The sequence below is a fragment of the Pogona vitticeps genome, chromosome 1 (genome assembly GCF_051106095.1).
Source record: "Pogona vitticeps strain Pit_001003342236 chromosome 1, PviZW2.1, whole genome shotgun sequence".
Lineage (NCBI taxonomy): Eukaryota > Metazoa > Chordata > Lepidosauria > Squamata > Agamidae > Pogona > Pogona vitticeps.
Window position 1 is genome coordinate 237,957,387 of NC_135783.1, and position 14,015 is coordinate 237,971,401.

The window sequence follows — 14,015 nt, forward strand, 5'->3', positions numbered from 1 at the left end:
CAACAGTAATCAACTAAAGATGGCTTGAGGTCTGCGGGTGTTTATTAGTGGCTGGTTGGGTTCCTGCTGTCTGTAAGACCACTGGAACCTGGGGCTGGGGACTCACCCATTTGTTGATCAACGGGTATTTGGATATCCATGCCATTTACCTATTTCTGCACTACAGCAGGCTCCTTTTTTTGGCCAAAGAATGGCAAATTTTGAACCTGAATTTATGTTAATAAAGTGTGGCCCGTATTTAACCCATATTACTGTCTCGCATCTTTATTCAGGGGTTGGGAGGGCAAAGAGTCATCTCAAATTTGATCACCTTCTTTTGTTTCTATGCTAAAAGGATTGTCTGGCAGTCTGGAAAAGCAAATATCCTAGAGTGGTCTGCCTATCCCCTTTTTCCTGTTTCGTATATGGCCCATTCTAGGTTCATTGTCATTGGGATTAGCGAGGTGAGAAGATTAAGATCAGGACAGAACAATACACATGACAGCAAGGGGCCAGATTGCTAGCCAGCCTGGCAAACCCTAGTAAAATACAGTACATAATAGCAGTCATTATCAGTTATTCAGGTTCAGGATTCAGATTGAGGGTTTTGTATCTATTCTTATCTGAACCCTCCAGATACTCTTGCCAGCTGGAATTCCAACCCTCCATAACACCAAGATAGTCTAACAAGTCTAAGGGCAGGTAATCTTTGTCATTTACCTATCTTCTGGGAGTATTTTCCTCAGATATTAGTGGCTCCCCAATCTAACTCCACTTTCATGTGTGTGTCAGTATGTGTGTGTGTTTTAGGGAAAGATCTTTCTTTTGTACTCTCTCAGCCAAGTGAGTCTGCTTCTTTTGAGTTTATTTCCCCATATTTGATATATTTCATTGTGAATCTGGGTTATATGTTAATTCTTTTGTATTTAATAAAATCCAATTATGCCTAGCTCTGTGTGAATGAGATCTACTCAGCCCAATCTATGTCAAGACACACTATTGTCAGTGTTCAAAGATTCCTTATAGGTGTGTGTCTCTGAGCACATGTGAGTGCACACATGGGCTCTGAAGAGCATACCTGGTAACAACTAGATGTTCGGGCAATCATGTGTTTGCTCCAACAATTTTTTCTCCCCCCCCCCATGGAATTTCCTGAGTGATATATACTGTAGCTAACAGACTTGCTCATAATAATCATAATCTTAGAAATACAGAGCTGGGAGAGATTACCGAGTCCAGCCCCTGTCAAACACACACACAATGGGGAATTGAACCCCCAACCTCTGGCTCCATAGCTAGATGCCTAAACCACTGAGCTAGATGTTGCTCAGCCAGTGGAAAATCACAAAACAAAGCATGCTAAAGCTCAAGACATGCAGGTGGGGTGTGGGTGCCATGACAAAAAGACATGTTTCATTTCACAGAATAACTCTTATTTTTAAAAAGTGTGAAATATATACAGTACAATGTGTGATTTCATTTGACAAAGAAAGTTAAGCTATTGGTTGTTGTGGGTTTTTCGGGTTCTTTGGCCGTGTCCTGAAGGTTGTTCTTCCTGACGTTTCGCCAGTCTCTGTGGCCGGCATCTTCAGGACACGGCCAAAGAACCCGAAAAACCCACAACAACCATCAGATCCCGGCCGTGAAAGCCTTTGAGAATACAAAGTTAAGCTACATTACCAAGCTGCATGGTGTGGTGTCAAGAGCAATATATTAAAACCAGTTCCAGAAACTTTACCACAAATCTTTAGTCACTGTCTGAATATCTTTAATCTTAAACCATGGGAACATTTTTGTGACCACCAGTGCTTCTTAATGCAACCAAAACTGTTTGTGGAGAGTATCAGTAGTCTTTAAGACAAATGAAAGTAACTTGAAATAGGTTACTCACTGTACTTCCTGTAAGGTAAATAACAACAGCAGTCAGTCAGCAGCAGTAGCAGCACTTCGTGCTTTTTTTTCTTTTTTTTTTACTTTTTGTGTGTTTCACATAATCCTTACAGCAGTCTGGTAAGGTAGATGTGTGTTGTGATCAACAATTTAGAAAGAGGCAAGATCTAAGGCTGACAACGTCTGTCTTGCCTAGTGACATTTTTTTGTTTTTACATGTACAATTTTTTTTGTTTGACTTATTCTAACCTCCAAAGTACAGTACTGTACTACAAAACCTCTTGAACTGGAGACAAATATAGAATGAGTACCTACAAACACATTCTCTGAAAAGAAAACTTGGCTATGTAGTTCCAGGCTGACTTGGGGCAAGACTGGGGGTTAGGTGGGGTGGAGTGGGGAGGACAGTAGTCTCTGCCTAGAAAACCTGCCACATTTTGTGTTAAACTTACCTCTCCTTAAATTTGCCAGACTGAGTTCTTCCCTGTAAAGTTCACTGTTGCCATTACATTATATTGTATTGTCATGCCACATTATATTATATTATATTATATTATATTATATTATATTATATTATATTATATTATATTATATTAGTGTAGCCGACATGATAAAGATATATTTGTCTCAGCTTGTTGACTATGAAAGGTCCTAGCCAGCTGCAGGATAGGAAAACTAAATGTTAAAAAAAAAAGTTAGTGCTTATCTGAAAACTAGCGCCCCTCCCCTCCTCATGTGAGCAGGAGAGGCCAAGTGACACATGTGCTGTTTCCTTTTCCAGTGGTAAATGGTCAAGAACCAGACGAGAAGCATCTGAACAAGAGCCGCTTTCTCCTGGTTTTCTACCCCTGGCCCTTTCCAGCTGTTCGGCTTCATCCTTCTTTGGACTGCGGGCAGGAAGGCGAGACTGTCACACCACAATAAAGGGGGGGGGGCTTTGTGAATGCATAAAAGGATGACTGACTATAACAGTACAACATCTGCTCCGTGTGAGTATTCAGTATTTCCCCTCCCCACCCCCGCCACCCCACCCCACCCCACGCTAACGGCAACTGTGCAGTTCTTAAGTTGAATGTTAAGTCTTCCTTTCTGTAAAGGAGTTTTTTTTGGGGGGGGGGCTCCTTCCCCTGCTTGAAGAGAGATCTTCTTTCTAAAGTGTGCTCTTGAAACTTTACTCCTTTCTTTCCTGCATTTATGAGCGTGGGCGGGTGTGAGAAAAAAGAGCAGAAAGAATGAAAATACAGTGTGAGCAGACTGTCAAAGGAGGAATCCAAAAAGGCCAGTTATTTGCATGGAATGAGTCTAGGGCTAAAACTTTGGAATCACTCGTGTGAATGCGTAGAAGGCACTGGAAGCTGATTAGCTGCATTTTCTTTTCTTTCTTTCTTGAGTAATTAAGAAGGAGAAGGATTGCTGTTGTCCGGTCCTCTCCCCACCCCCACCCCCTTACTTTCTCTCTCTCTCTCTCTCTCTCTCTTTCCTGGGACGCTGCTACCTCCCTCCAATACAGACGGGGAACTGTCTTTCTGTAACATGAGAGCCCAGCCCCAAACTGTCAGTTTATATTTAGCCACAATGCATTTTTGTCTCCAGAACCTGGGCAAAACAGGCAGAGGGCCATGGAAGGATTTTTTTGGGTGGGTGGGGGGGACGAGAGGAGGGAGGGCGAAGAGGGAGGATTATTTCCTGTTTCCAGAATTCCGCCTGCTTCAGTGAAAAGTCTTGCCAGGAAAGAAGTCAGCCCAAGGAGACAGAGGTAGAAGAAGCCGACGGGGTTTCGGCGGTGACATTTGTGAACCCGAGAGCATGCCTTTAGCAACTGGAGAGGAGCTGCACGTTCCTAACAGGGTCACTGAAGTCGATTCCGGGCCAGAGATCTGGTTACCAGTGTGAGAAAGATGGGGATTCAGCTGGAGCATGTTTGATAATTTACAGGATTATTATGTTTGTTTGTGTACAACCACCATATTCACCACCTGTTTATTTACTATTGGACAAAGCCTTTATTATTGCCACCTTTCAGAACTGTGCAAGCAGAAATCCCCAGGGCAGTTGTTTCAAACCAACAAAAGGGGTGAGAAGCAGAAGGAACTGAGAGGGAGAGACCAGAAGAGTAATAGATGATGATGTTGATGATGAGTGTCATCTCCTCTTCATGTACAGAGCTGGCAAATGTTACTTTTGGGGACTGCACTCTTAGAATACCCCTAAGCTTGCCCCCCTATAAAAGTAATACAGTATTTTCAAGCTCTGATCATGTATGCAGTGCAAACTGCATGGGCACTCTGTTACCCCACATAGCATTTTTATCACAGTCCTGGCCTAAAGGATCATTGGAAGATCAGTTCCTAGATATATCTGTTTGCTTGTATCCAGCTTATGTGCAATTTGAGAATGTGTTTTCCGTTTTTCTGTCGAGGTATCAAGATGTAAAAAAATACTTGGGCTGCCTTGTTTCCTCTCCTGATTTTAAGTACCCTTCCCTCCCTCGTTTCCTGTTTCCCTGAAAACAACTTCCCTGAAAACAACTTTGGGGAACTACAGTTCCCAGAATCTCCCAGCCAGCATGGTATACACTGGTTGCAGGATTCTGGGCATTATCGTCCCTCCAAACAACTTTCATAAGTTCTGGGAGAACATGAAGGCAACAAGTTAGAAAGGATGAAAACTGTGATAAAAAACAAATGTCACAACAGTCTATCTAGTGTTATAGGTTTGCTGTTCTAGATTTTCTAATTCTTCCCCTTTTTCCTTTCATTGCCTGTTTGACATAATACAGAATATAGTCCTAAATGGGTCTGTATTTGAAGAAGATAGCAGTTGAATATGTCAATGTTTTTTCTGCTGGTTCATTGTGTCTATGTACCTGGGCAGATCATCGCACACTTACTAGTTGTGGCTTGGATTGTAAATGGAAGAAAGTTTGCAGAAGCTTTGCTTGATGCTTAGGGATCCTCCTGACCTGTCTGGGAGGAAAAGAGTTTCACACCCCTTCCCCACCCCTGAGATGCACTTCAGCAGGTGCAGACATGGCAGCTGCTAAGAGAAACAGTGGGTGGGAAACTTTTCTTCTGTGAACTGCACTCTGTTACCTTGGGATTCAAGGCAATAAAGCTAGATCCACATGGTGTTCTCTATCAGTCTGATACCAGGGGGATACAGCGGAGGCAGGGATATGAATAAAATTAATACAGAGCAAACAAAGTCTAAAGTCAGTCACCCAGAGGTAGTTACGGATATCACATCAAATATGTGAACGAATCAGTTGCTCTCAGATAGCATCAGGACAGGTAGCTATCTTGTGCCTCCTGTGATGTGAACATCTGAATAACTAAATGCATTTGTAGGTAGTAGGCAGGTTGCACTAGAATAAGATTTGATCTGTTTTGTCATGTGAAATATCAGTATTCCATCTACTGTAACTCACAGAGTTCTGCAACATATCCATATCAGCTCTACTGTTCATGCTAAAAGAGGCCAGGGAAGCTTCTGTGTATAGGTATATGTGGATTAATTTTATCTGGTTGTAATTTTTTAAATTTGTTTTATTGACATGGTACTATTTGGGTACTCTCTGAGCTGCAGGGGTCAAAGACAAGTGCCAACACTGTGGGCATCACACTTACTCTTAGAGTGTAGAACATAATTTTTAGTGACAGAGCATGAGGGTCAGTGTTTGATCTTAAATGTGGAACACTGAGCAGCCTTGATGGCCTTATAGGCCCTTGCCAGTTCCTTCATTCTATGATTCTATATGCAACATGTTTAAATATCAATATTACATTTTAAGCAAGCAGCCACCTATTATCTATATATTAAAATAAACATCACACATGTCATCCATGTGTGGTGTTTATTTTAAGATAAAGCTGCCATTTTATTAAACTGGATCTTTTGATCTAAGAACGCATAGCAGCCAAAATCCTGTTGCATTTTTATGCTGGTTTATGACAGCATAAATCTTTGTGGCAAATTGCCGTAAGTTAAGAAATCAGCATATGTGTTTGCTGTTATACTTCATGTTGCATGACTTAGCACGCTAGAACAACTGCCTATGCTGACTTCCTAATTTGCATCAGTTCACCACTGAGATATAAACTTATTGCACTTATTGCATTATATCAGTGGGGATAAGTAATAGAATTTTAACTATTGTGTAGAATTCCTATGTTCAAATGGTTTCTTAGAAAATAGTGACTGAATAATCACATGATGTTTTTACTTTGTGATCTTAGATGTACATTTTTCATAGTGCTATGCAAGTTCACTACAGTATTTCAAAAAGGTAGAATGTATTAGTAGAATCGGTAAACAAAATCGGGCTGACTTACTTACTAAGTTGCTATGTATTTCAGTTCTTAAAACTGTCTTTCCTTGTAGAGTTGCCTGCTTTAAATATTAAAAGAAAAACAATCAACTTTAATATGTTTAATATCTCAGAGGAATTTGTTATTTACCAGTGAGATGTCCACCATATGGTGGGAACTTTTTAAATCAGCAGCATGTGAATGTTTAACTTTTAGACATTGGATTTCTTAAACATGCCGATGGGAAAGAGGGAGAGGATAAACTTATAGGTTACTGGTGTAATTATGCCTCTTAAAATTGCTGCTAGGGTGTGTTTTCCTCACAGCTGTCCCTGGGAAGACATTGCATTTGGGGAGATGTATTTCAGGTGAATGATCACAAATGCCATGATGTTATATTTGCATATCTATTAGTTTTCTCAAAGCACCTCTTCAAATTACAGCACTGCAGTTCAGGGAGAATAGTTATTGATCGATTGATTTGAAATACTTATATATTTTATTTTGAGAAAAAATCCTAAGGTGCTTACAAAAAGTAAGATGTTAAAATGTAAAATATAAAATAGCTTGTTAAAACAGCATGAAAATAGCTAAAAAGATGGAGAAACAAACCAGAGTATGAAAATTGGGCTTTCATTCTATAAAAAGCAATGTGGAATAATCAGGTCTTTTAAGGCATGCTTAAAATAGTTAGGAAGTGAGCTGGGCACACTTTCTAAGAGTTTTTGTAAAGATAGGACCATCACAGAAGAGGCTGACAGTAAGTTGACAGGCAGGTAGGTATGCTGTTCCACAAGGCCCAGAGATACATGAGGTGAGAATAGTTGGTAGCCAATGGCTAGACACCTCAGGGGAAACAGAATTGCTAAGGACTATGTTCCCAGCATTTTCCATTGCTCATTGTTGTTTTCCCAAAGGCTGCTTAAAGTCACACTTCAGTCTGTCTTTCATTATTGATAGTCTGAAGGGCTGGTTGACTTATCATTTTAAACAGTGCTCTGGAAATTGTACCATCAGAGCTGATAGGGCGTGGGTGACAATGTTCTGCCGCACTGTAGTGAAGCACAAGAACGGCCTGTAAAATACTCAGAAGGTAGCTTGGGCATTTTGGAGCTTTCTTGTCAACCCTCCCTCATTTTCTCCCCCGAACTCTCCACAGGGTGCTGCTTGTAACAGCACTAGCAGTTTTTTAAAACAATCTCTCAGGGCATTCTAGAAGCTTTGTCAGCAGGAAGGGAAGGAAAGGGAAGTTATGGCCACAGGGGAGGAAAGCATAAATCTTTCCTTTTCAGCTTACGGCCTGTAGTGTTTTCCTTTTACTGTTCAAGAGTCACTTCCTCCCTCAAAAGGCCTTTTGCTTCCCAGACTCCCTCTCCAAACTCCCATGTGTGCTGGTGCAAGATAGGAATTGTTCTCATTTCCATACCAGGGAACCTTTTCCACCCACTTCCGAAAGAAAGAAAGAAAGAAAGAAAGAAAGAAAGAAAGAAAGAAAGAAAGAAAGACTAACAAGGCCAATGGAGCTTATCAATTTCCTTTTAATTTCCAAAGCTACCTCAGTGGATTTCTGAATTACAAATGAACATGGGGACCTAGTCTTGCACTTTTCAGTTCATTCTTCTGGTGTTTAAAACAATGATTTGGGTGGAAGGTGGCACGAGAGATTTAGCTTTGGTAACTAAACCCATAGCAAGTGTCATCTCATACTGCAAGTGGAACTGCTCTGTGTTAAGGACAGTCAGGCATTTTTTTGGGGGGGGGCAACTTTGTACAGCCTAGAGCACTGAGGACTTCAAGACAGGAACTGCCTGGAGAATGAATTAAAGGCAAAACCTTGCTTGCTTGCTTGCTTCACTCTTTTTAAAGACCAGCTTCCTTCCTGTTGTGCGCTTAGCTCAGTTCTTGCCACAGTTCCTGTCTGTAACTAGATCAGGTGACAAAAGAGTCACGAAATACAGCACATCCTCCAGTGCCATGTACCTGTTTGTTTCTTGCAAACCTCAGTTCATTCCCCTCCCCTGGACTTTTTAGAATGCAGAGGGTCCAAGACCACAAGAAAATGAATATTCACTGGAATATTCTTACTCTTCACCTCGCCTTTACTTTTCAGTATCTTTCAGTATTACTTTTTTGGTCCCTCCGTGGAGAAAAGGAAACCTAAATATGTATCTGATCCTTTCAGAAAACGTCTGAAATTTTTTATACCCTCTGCTGATGCAGAAATCCTGTATTTCTTCTGTGATTTCTGTCCAGGTAAGGAAGGGTGGCAGGGATGTGCCACTATGATATCAGACTGTTGGACTTGTTTCGGGAACCAGTGAGTTCTGAGGCCAATAATACATACCTGATTTTGCAAAGAAGAAAATGACTCCTAATATAACAAAAGGATTTTGACTTTTGATATATTTTCTCAAATAGGGGACTTAAAAACAACAACATTGGGAGTGTTTCTTCGTTTTCAAAGTCCCATAAAGATACGGTGCTACCTGCTAGTAACCAGCAATGTATATTCATTAAGATATGTGAGCAGTGTCAATTGTGATGTGCTGCCATGACAAGAACAAGTTCAGGGGCAAAAGCCACAACTGCTAAAGATCTTCACTGAAGCCATTTAACAAAATGATACATCTTTATGTGCCTGTCCATCTGCCTGTTCCGCTTTCTTAATTTGAACTCCTATGCCTTTAGATCTGCCTTGATTCAAGAAATTGAGAGAGCTGGGAGACATAGGAAGGGAAAATCTCTGTCAGGGATGTTTTGGTACAAAATACTGCTGGAATGAACTCTTCAAAAATACATCGTGCTCAGCGAGCTTGCAGGGACAATTCAACGTTCTGTTGGAGCCTTAAGTAGCATTGGACCTAGAGAACGAGCTCCTGAGGGACCATTTTTTAGCACATAAGTCCACTTGCTGGTCCGCTCTCCATTAGCATCTTTTTCTAGCTTCCGCTACCATTTTAAATTTGGTAGGGCCAGCAGTAAAGGAGCTGTAGAGACATCCCTCTTGTGGAGACAAGCTTGCCTTAATAGGTTTACCTGTTTGTGACTCTGATACCCTTTCAGCACCAGGTCTGGACTTTCTCTAGGTGCCCAGACCTCTCTATAAGCTTTACTGTATGTTCCTTTTTAATTGTTCCATTGATCTGCTGGATTGTATAAAGTCATGTCCCTTTTTGCAGTTTTATGTTTTGAGTTTCATTGTTCAAAAGAAAGAGCCATGCTTGAAAGCTTCCTATTGAACAGCAGGATTTGTATTTACAGAACTGAAATACCTGGTTGTGTAATAAATGAATAATATTGTTCCCCTGTCATTATCAACACACATAATCAAGTCTCTCTCTCTGTGTGTGTGTGTGTGTTGATATGCCACTGTTTGATTTCTTGAGTAGGTTAGCCAAATGACCAGCCACCAACAACTGGCCTTTATATCGTGAACATAAGAGGAAACAAAGTGTCCTAAGAGACAGCATTACAAACAATAAAAATAGAAAGACTTTCCCCACCACCACCATAAAAGGGAGAATATGGGAACACCAGTGGATGTTAGCAATGCCTTGTTCTGGTTTTCACCTGTTTACTACAGTTTACCACAATTCCATTCATAAAACTATCAAGTACAAGTTCAATTAAAAGGTGGAAAATTAGCTCCACCACTTGCACCCTGAACGCACTGATCTCTTCTTATTTTGGAAGCTAAATGAGGTCAAGCCTGGTTAGTGCTTGGGTGGGAGACCAGCAAGGATCCCCAGGGAATGCTAGGGAAGAAACTTGCCTGAACCCATCTGGAGAGCTGCTACTAAACAGCATTTACAAAACTGGGCTAGATAGACAGACTACTGGTTAGATTTCAGGTGAGGTAATTGCATATGTTCTTTACAAGGAGTGACCTGGCCATAGACGCCCACACATCTATGGTGAGAGGTAGCATATTTCCTTTTAAAATCCCAATAATTCTTTTTAAGGATGTATTCAATACATTTAAAATAGCCTCAACAAATAACTGTTTTGGAAATCTGTATCCTCCTTTGATTTCTGTTTTCCTCCTTTTTCTTTTTTTCCAGGAATGTCATCTCTCTTTTGGGCAGTGTCTATAAATCCACCCCACCCCATCCCATTCCTTTCTTCCTCAAGTGTCTCGTTAATTTTTGCATCCTGTTTATGGAGTATGTGAGCCAAGGGGGTGATTCCAACTAAATTGTTTTTACTTGTTAGGAACAAACCTTTGGGCTTTGGTAGCCATTGGATATTTGGTCACAAGGTTTGTGACTGACCCAAACACAACAATCGTGATGGGATACTTGTTTGGATGGCTTCCTGTCTGGGTGAAAGGCACGGTAGATAAGGCTGAGGCAATAGCGACCAGCTAAGAAGGGAAACAGAGCTGATAACTGAGGATGGTTAAATGAAAGGAACAGGCCTGAGGCTGGTTGGCTTTCCCCGGAAAAAGAAGTGTTTTCTGCCTTGTGTTTTTTACTACATTACACAGGCAGGAAGAGAATCCCATGTTATGTTTGTAGCCTCCCCACTACCCTCCCTTGGGCAGTAAATGAGTAGATTCAATTTATGAATTCCACATGTCTTCTTGACAGTATCGTTGCTCAGTTAAGCCCTTCCCTGAATCAATGAAGTGGCACACACTAGACGCACTCTGCCCCCACCTTTCGTTCTTAAAGGGTGCACGGACGGGTGCTGTGACTTACATCTCCTGACAGCTGCCTTGAGGTGGCCAATCAGTGCATGGAGAGGTGAAACAGTAGCTTCCCTGTCTGAAGCGCGACATGATTATTTTTGTCAGATGGGTAATTGTAGCTATCTCCGGGCGTCTGCTGCACATGTCCTGTAATTAAAGATCCTGCTGGTTATTAATTCCACAAGGGGTATTCTCCTTTGCCTCTTAGCACAGAAGAAACTTAACTTTCTTCTACCAAATAAGAAGAAAATAAAATCTGCTGAATGTTAAATCGGTTGTAAGAGGAAGAATTGGAAGAGGCAGAAATATAGGAGTTTCTGGAAATGCGTGTGTCTGTTGTAACAAGCAGGTACTTCTGCAGACTATAAATTCATGGCAGAGTAGCTTAAAGTCTAATGGAAGCTTAAGAAGGCCCATGCTGGATCAGATCAATAGCCTGTTTAGGCTAGCATTCTACTCACACACTGGCATTGGCCATCTCAAGCCTACATACCTGTTGATGAATAAAGTGAACTGTAGCCTGCCCAGCATGTATATTTCTCTCCACAGACAAATATACACAGCCACATTCTTTTTCTTTCTTTCTTCTTTTTTAATCATTCCTTTGGCTGCAAAAATAAAAAGCTCTCAAGTACCTGGCAGGCCAACCAACGTGGCTAGCGGGTTGCATTTGCCTAATGGATAACCAGTTACACCTGGAGTTTCTACTTTCATACCATGGCCTGTCAATGTCTTTACTACCATCAATTGTAAACAAGGGAGAAGCAAAAGTTGATGACAGTCTTATAGTAGGAATGGGTCTGGGTGGCTCATGAAATTGATCCTTGTGGGCGCAGGATCCACATGTATGTCAGAGTTTCTAGGTAAGAAATCACTGAGTAAGCGATGGAATTTTGGAGTGAACTATTTACTGCAATGCCATAAGTAATGACTTAGCAATTAAAGAGTTTAATCCAAATCAAAGTATAACTGAGAAATTGTTGTCTTAATTTTCTCTTGAAAGCCTCTGGTGTTGGAATGCTCACCACCTCCTGAGGTAATTGGTTCCATTGTCATACTACTCTAACAGGACGTTTTTCCTGATACTCAGCCTAAATCTGGCTTTCTGTAGCTTGAGCCCATTATTATGTATCCTGTACTCTGGGATGGTTGAAAACAAATATTTCAAGTGTTTGAAAAGTGCTATCCTATTTCCTTGTAGTCTTCTTTTCTCAAGGCTAAATATATTAATTTCTTTCAGTCTTTCCTCAAAGAGCTTGGTTTCCAGTCCCCTGATTGTTCTTGTTGCCCTCTTTTGAATCTGTTCAAGTTTATTGTCTCCATTCTTAAAATGTGGTGTCCATAATTGGACACAGTACACAAGATGAGGCCTAACCACTGCTGAAAAGAGGGAACTAGTACTTCACAGGATTGGGAGACTATATTTGTCTTAATACAACTAAAAATAGCATTGGCCTTTTTTGCAGCCACATCACACCATTGGCTTATATTTAGCTTGTGCTCTGCAATAATTACAAGATCCTTTTTGCATGTACAGTAGTATTACTGAGCTATCCTCCATCTTGTAACTGTATGTTTGGGTTTATTTTTCCTAGGTGTTGAACTTTGCACTTGTCCCTCTTAAATTTCATTTTGCTCAAGCCTATCAAGATATTTTAAAATTTTGTTTCTGTATTCTTGGTTATTAGCTATTACACTCAATTTAGTGCCATCTTCAAATCTGAGAAGCATTATCTGTGCTAACCTCATCAAAATCAATAAAAATGTTGAAGAGCATTGGGCCCAAAACTGAGCCCTATGGTACTTGCTACCTCTTCCTAGTTTGAGGAGGAGTCATTGATAAGCACTCTGCTTATAAGTACGATTCTGTAGTTACTGTGAATCCACCAGACAGTTCTTCTGTCTAGCCCAATCGTGTCCCCTCTATTTGTACTTCACATTTGCCTGGAGATTCATAGACTGCTTTTGGGAGAAGATCAAGCTGAAGTAGGAACTAAGCACTTCTGCCTTTTCTTTGTTGGTGGTTACCATTTTTCCATCCACAATGAGTATCAGAGCCAGTGTTCCTTTTCTCTGCCTTTTGCTATACACATACCTGAAGAATGCTTTTTTTGTTGCGTTCAGCAGTTCTTGCTAACCTCATCTCCTTTTCAGCATTTGCCTTTCTAATGTCACCCCTGCAACTCTTTGCTACCTGTTGCTACTCTGTGTGATCTAGGACTTCCTTCCATTCTGTTGTGTCCCTTTTTTGTTTTCATGTCTTCTCTGAGTTTTTTGTGTCCTTTTGCTGCCCTCTACCTTTTTTCCTGTTGGAATTGTTTGTAGTTCTGCCTTTAGAATTTCCTTTTTGAGAAAATCCCAACCGTTACTTATCATTATCCTGAATTTATTATACAGTGGTGCCTCGCTTAACGTTTGCTTCGTTTAACGTTTTTTTCGCTTAACGTTTATTTTTTCAGAGGCAGATTGTGCTTCGTATAACGTTTTTCCCTATGGGCGATTTTCGCATAGCGTTTTTGGGACCATGCTTCGCTTAACGTTTTTGGTTTTAGGTCCCCTGCTTCGCTTAACGTTTTTTTTGTTTTCAATTTAAAAAGTGTCTTAGAAGGGTCCAAAACGGTTCTAAATGCTTGGATTCGTTAGAGGACCCCTTAAGTCATGTGCAAACCTGATTTGGCTTTGATCTGACGTTTCGTTAATTTTTTGTGAATTTTTGTTTTTTGGCCCATAGGAACCAATGGACCTGTCAAAATCTGACAGCTCCATGCTTTCCTATGGGGGAGAAAACAATTTACAAAAAATTAACGAAAGTTCAGATCAAAGCCAAATCAGGTTTGCACACAACTTAGGGGGTCCTCTAACGAACCCAAGAATTTAGAACAGTTGCTGAGTCTTCATTAATTTTTTGTGAATTTTTTCTTCCCCCATAGGAAATAATGGAGCTGTCAGATTTTGACAGCTGTCAAAAGTTGGGGGGAAAAAATTCACCATTAATTAACGAAAAGTCAGATCAAAGCCAATTAACTTTTGCATCCGTTTTAGAGGGTGCAGAAGCTAATCCAAGCATTTAAAACCATTTTTGACCCTTTTATGACACACTTAATTTTGCAAAAATTGACTTCGCAAAGCCATTGAAACCTATTGAGTCA

At 40.7% G+C, this 14,015-nt stretch overlaps 1 protein-coding gene across 2 annotated transcripts in view; it reads left to right on the forward strand.

Moving 5' to 3' along the window:
• Positions 1-2,601: 2,601 nt before the first annotated feature.
• Positions 2,602-14,015, forward strand: part of GYPC (glycophorin C (Gerbich blood group)) — a 28,412-nt gene continuing 16,998 nt past the window's right edge. The window contains exon 1 of one of the 2 annotated variants that reach the window (XM_072985249.2): positions 2,602-2,858. In XM_072985249.2, the coding sequence (XP_072841350.2) occupies positions 2,813-2,858 (46 nt within the window). In that variant the 5' untranslated portion in view covers positions 2,602-2,812. The remainder of the gene's footprint in view (positions 2,859-14,015) is intronic. The other variant, XM_072985248.2, reaches the window with a different exon arrangement.